Raw genomic sequence first — 6000 nt, 5'->3', positions numbered from 1 at the left:
CTGTCCCAAAAAAATAAATAAACGTTAAAAAAAAAAATTTAAAAAAAAAAAAAAAACACTTTAAAAAAATTAGAAAAGAGGAGTATGCCCAACTTTAAGATTTTCAGGACAAAAAGTCCAGAGAATGACCACAAAAGAGGCTAAAATTGCATGCACAGAGGTGAAGGACACTGGAAATCCGAATATGAAAAGGTACTGAATGAACTATTACAATCTGAGTCTCAAAAAGTCAGGGGAATTCAAAGTACACACACTTCTGTTGGAGCATCAAATATGTCAAGGGCAGGTGGCAAAGGCAGCTGCAACCATCTTGTTAGGAATCACTGGGGAGGGTGTCAGAACTGCAGATATCTGTGTAGACAGATGGCAGGAAACTCAAAAGGAGAGCGAAGGAGCAATCAATCACCTGTGTCCACATCAAGGAGGCCCTACATGTCACAAAACTACACTGCTACTACTAACCACATCTTCCTTCTTAAAATTCTCCTGTCCACTGGCTTCTGTGACATGTCATGTTCTTAGCTCTCTTCTACCTCTCTGGCTCTCAACTCAGCAGTCTTGTTGGTTTTTATCCTGTTAGGCTGCCTTCTCCTTTCACTCTGTCCTCTCTGGGGAGAATGTCTTTACATTTGTAATTTCATGATTTAAAAATCTCTATCTCCAGCCCAGTCCAGTCCAAGTCCCAATATCTACGCAACATCTTCAAATAAGTATCTCAGAATCTCCTCATACTGAACAATGTCCAAAATCAGTATCTCCACACCCTCTTCCAGGATTCGCCTCTCAGATTCACCAAGTTCCTGTCAGGAAAGTCTCCTCAAAACCTGTTTCCTCCTCTACCTCACCTTCTATCACCAAATAGTGCCCATTTATCTCCCAAATGTTCTGTACCCACCTAGTTCTCTCTGTCTGTAACACTGCCATCTTTCAAGAGCTTCTACCATCTCTTACCTATACTCAAGTCCCTTGAACATGCCAGTCCATCTGGACACTACTCTCTGCCTCCCCTCATCTTTTCCTAGTTAGATCTGAGTTTAGCTCAACTTCCCTTTGTCAAGGAACACTGCACTCCTCCAGACTAGATTGAGGTCCTTCTCTTACAGGCTGAGAAGGAAGGAAGGATTGTGAGAGAGTAAAATAGCTAGACTTGTAGCAGAGAGTCAACGGAGGTGGTGACCATTAATATAATAGTGGTCTAATATTCCCAAAGTTCATATAATGACTCCGTTTATACACTGACTACAGATAAGAGAACCAAAGCTGACAAATCAGAAACTCATCAGACTTTTCCTACTGACTTAAGTGAACTCAAAACTTGAGAGATTCAACAACTAAGTTTACTTAGTTAACTTCTTAGTTGCTTTATAATCTTTTCTGACTAGCAGCCATTGCTACTCTCCTCAAAAGAATTAAACATTTATGAAAGGGGCTGGCACCACTGAGCTACACTAACTTGCAAATGATCAAAGTCAGGGCTAAGTAGTAAGGGGACTATGTTAGTGTTTTAGCAATCAGGCCATTTCCACCCCATCTAGCAGGATACAATCTTCAACACTGGTAGCATCGGCTCCTGAAAAACTAAGTATCAGACAGAAAGCGGAATTAACTCCTCTTGTTTTACTATTCCTCTGTGTAAAATAATCAGAAAAACATTAAACCAGGTGACTAAAACGAAGAAGCAAAACAAAACAAAACAAAAAAACAACAAAAAAACCATATACTTGATAAAATGCTTCAAAATTCTTCACCAAGTCAAACTACATCATGGTCCTGACTACTTTGACAATGCAACTGGCTCCCTCATGCCAAGACTGGGTCCTCCTACTCTGCACCACTTAACAGGAATTCAATCAACAACAACAACAAAAAGAAATTCGATCAACAAGCATTTATCCTCCACATACTAAGCTCCAGGCACAGTGCGAAGTGCAGCAGAATCAAAGATGTCCAAGACTAGGGCCAACTACAATAGAAGGCAACACGCGCTACTGTGGTCGTATTAATAAGCTATGTATTCACAAACGAGGTAGCAAATAGTGCTTTACGTTAGGGCAGGCCATGGACTGGCAGTCAGTCCACACACTGATGCCAGAGTATACGTCAACTCTGTCGCTCAGCAAAATGTTTAGATCAGCTGCCATCTTTTCCCTAGCAAGATTTTCTGAATAATAAAAGTAATGAATAAATTCACATTCTGGTACAAGTTCCTCAACTTGTTACAGACTAGCACTCTGGCTATCTGAGTTAGGAAATGAAGATAAAGGAAATGAAGGATAAAGGAAATGAAGACTGAGAAAGAGTGACAAACCAAGTGACATTTAAGACAGTCTTTCAAGATAGTAAGATTCTGCTAAGGAGATAAAGAGAAAAAGGCATTCTAGTATACTCTCTCCGAGAGGCCTAAACTCCTTCGTTTGTGAGCCAAAGATGAGACTGAAATTCTATTAAATCAACCAAGTCCATGCTGAAGTTTAAAAGTGAGACAGTGAGCGCTGTATAGAGCATAAGATAACTCTGGGGTGTATTTCATTGGAACATTTAGTCACAACCTCACACCGTACCCAAGGCATGTATCAACCCATGGCTACACTCTACTTGCTTAAAGATTCAATTCTTCTGATTATCCCTTCACCCTCTCCATGTCTGCACACTGTATTAATAACCGACACAACTACACACATCTACTAAATTCTATGTGCTCTCAGTTGGCTCTAAATCTTTACGTTTATGCGGGCTTCCCTCAGAATTACCTCCGAAGCTTTAACGGGCAGTAACTAACTTTTTCACCTAATGGTATAACGTCTGGCACAATACTACATGTAAGTGGATTTAAACTAAAAACTTAAGACCTGAAGGGGATTATGGTAAGTGAAGTAAGTCAGAAAGAGAAAGACAAATACCATATGATCTCACTTATATGTGGAATCTGAAAAATTAAGCAAATTAAATGATAAACAAAAAGTTCCCTATACACATACAGATAACAAACTGATGGTTGCCAGAGGGGAGGTGGGTGGAGGGATGGGTAAAATGAGTGAAGGGGAGTGGGAGATGCAGGCTTCCAAGTATGCAATGACTAAGTCACAGGGCTAAAAGGTACAGCACAGGAATACAGCCAATGGCACTGTAACGGCATTGCATGGCGACAGGTGGCAGCTACACTCTGGTGAGCAAAACACATAAACCTGTTTAATCACTACACTGTACACCTGAAACTAATATAACATTGTATGTTAACTATGCTCAAATAATAAAAAAAAAAACAAAAACATGTATTTTAAGAAGTTTAAAAGCGCGACAGTGAGTGCTATATAAAGCGTAAGGTAACTCTGGGGTGTGTTTCACTGGGACATTTACTCAACCTCACACCGTACTCAAGGCAGCTTTAAGGATGATGGTAGTGAAGATAACAAATACCTATAATTTGACTAACATTCTTTTTTTCATAAAGTACACCGTCTCAAATAATTCATTACACATAAAAATGTTGAATTTAAAAATAAACTAAAATCTTAAATTAAGCTGAACAAAGTAAAAATTTGACCCGCCAGTCAAAAGTTTCAAGTATCTTTCTTGACCTTAGAAGAGAACTATCCCCTTTTTCATCTCAGGCTCTCTTCATTTTTTAATGCCAGAAAAACACTGTTTGACTTCAAAATGCGTCTGACCATTCTAAGAGTTCTGCCTTAGCTTCAGCTTCAGGATGATATTATAGTCCTTTCTGAGAAGACAATAAAACAGTGTCCCACTGGGGTTTTTCATAGAATATCCTAGCTAGACATCTAGTAAATGTTCTTCCTTAATAAGCATAAAGCCCTAAGTCACATGGCCAAATTTCTTAGACATTACTTAAAGGAAAGAATTCCTGGCCTTTTATAATTAAGGATAAACCCGTGTATCATTGTTGTACTCCCTTTACCTAGCATGCTGCAGTCAGTCAACAAATTTTTGCTGGGGGAAAAAAAAAATCAAAGGAAAAACACAGCAAAGCATTATATATTTTTTTAGTAAGAGTACCCACTCATTACTGCCTCGACATTGAACTTCTGACACAGGGGGCATGTAGTAGCTCCCCTCGAAGAGTAGACTACAGTCCCATTATGTAACCAGTCATTTACAAAGAACTCCTATTAGGTTTTCTAAAAACTTATTCAATAATAGCCTCATATAATATAGCTTACTGTCCTATCCCCTAGCACCAACATCATAGGAGAATTCAATGAATCAAAACTACCCTAATAAAACTGTAATGCTTATATTTGAAACATCAAGTAACAATCTCAAAGTCACTGTATACCAACTCAGAAGAACAGCAAAATTAGACAGTACTAGTCATTTTCAGATGAATATTTGCAATGTTAAAAAACACCAAATTTCCTTTTTCAAATTACTCATTAGAGCCAAAATGGCCATTATTTGGAAGTACTCAGCCTTGACACAGAAGAAAAAATTATGTCACTAGTTCTGAACTCTTGACTCACTTCCTTCTTTCTTCCCTCCATCTTGCAATCTCCTCTGGAGTGTCTAACTTGATCTTCTTCATACCAGGAGCATGCATCTAGGGAGAAAAAGCCTGATGAACATCAGGAAGCATATTGTACATGTTTGGGTTTTGGGTTTTTTTTAATCTTTTTTTATCTTTAAGCAGGCTCCACGCCCACGTGGGGCTTGAACTCACAACTCTGAGATCAAGAGTCGCACACTCTACTGACTGAGCCAGACAGGCCTCCTCATATCATATGTTTCTGACTAAATTTCAATTATGGGGGATAATGGAGACTCTGTATTCAACATTAAATTTACTAGCAGAGACAAATTTAAAACTAAGTAAGCAGGTTTTATCCATCCATATTGTGACTTTCCCTTTAAAGAAAAAGGGATAATTTCTCATGTGTTCAGATTAGTGCAATTGATAAGGAAAAAAGGAGTAATGCAATTTTGGTTACAAAGTAGGTATGTCACCCATATCTCAACTAACGTCATGTACCCAAATGAATGACCCATCACCCAAAATTGAGTGAGGTAGCTAAAGAAATAATGAATACACAGAACAATTTGAAGCAGCATGGCGTAATAAAGCAAGCAAAGAATTTGTGGTCAAGAAACTCAAGTGCAGGAATCAGTTCTAAAGCGCTCGGTAAATCTTTTTTTTTTTTTTTTAAATGTTACTTCTGGCCAATATTTATCTATTTCACATAGTGGTCTGTGAAGATAAAACTGAATAATACAAAGTACTCCATGTTACTTATTACTAGGCTATGTAAATGAAGAGCTGTGAAGATAACAAATCAATGAATTAAAAAGAACGTGAATTAAAAAAACAAAACAAAAATTCACACAAGACTTACATTTCTCCAATGGAACTGGACAATCTTCTCATGTGCACTGAAAGAACAATCTACCTCAGGACACTGCAAGAGTTTAAAGAAAAAGACTATTCAATGTTTTCTATGTTAATTTTACCCTACTACTGCATATTCAAACATAATCTCACTGAACTACATAGTTATCCCATCTATGTGGGATAGACAGCATCCCAAACTATGTCAATAGCAAAATAAAGAGCACTCCAAACCAGGTTGTATTTAAAAAGGAATGACATTCTCAAAGCATGTAGTACAGTAACACATATCATTTACTTCTCTACTTAGTATATACATGACATCGGCAATGTTATAAAATTTTCTTAACTCCTAAAGTTGAAGGGGGCATTCCTATAAACTGAAAAAGAACCTTTCCAAATTAAGAGCATTTTTTTTTTTAAGTACTTAATAAGGTCCAGACCAACCTTAGAGAGTGATGGGCCATGGCAAATTACACAGTGTGATTAAATGGTCAAGGGCAACCTTAAAGGGGAAAAAACACACAAAGGTACACAGAGCAACTGGGGTGAGGCCCAGCACTCTTACCAAGCAGAGGAGGTGAGCACTCAGTTGTCAGACCTCCTTTCTTTACTGCCATCTTGCCTCTTCCTGAAGCAGTAGGCTCCCCACCCTCCAA

The 6000-nt window shown here is 38.2% G+C and overlaps 1 protein-coding gene across 1 annotated transcript in view; it reads right to left on the bottom strand.

Moving 5' to 3' along the window:
- NUFIP1 (nuclear FMR1 interacting protein 1) overlaps window positions 1-6000 on the bottom strand; it is a 40012-nt gene that overhangs the window by 29173 nt on the left and 4839 nt on the right. Inside the window, exons 4-5 of the mRNA XM_040448489.1 lie at window positions 5349-5411; window positions 4482-4558 (exon numbers count right to left, since the gene is read on the bottom strand). Coding sequence (XP_040304423.1) covers window positions 4482-4558; window positions 5349-5411 — 140 coding nt within the window. The remainder of the gene's footprint in view (window positions 1-4481; window positions 4559-5348; window positions 5412-6000) is intronic.

Source organism: Herpailurus yagouaroundi, unplaced genomic scaffold (assembly GCF_014898765.1).
Source record: "Herpailurus yagouaroundi ecotype Mexico unplaced genomic scaffold, PumYag 197, whole genome shotgun sequence".
In the NCBI taxonomy this organism is placed as follows: Eukaryota; Metazoa; Chordata; class Mammalia; order Carnivora; family Felidae; genus Herpailurus; species Herpailurus yagouaroundi.
Note: the sequence above shows the minus strand (reverse complement) of the source record. Positions and strands in the feature narration are given on the sequence as shown.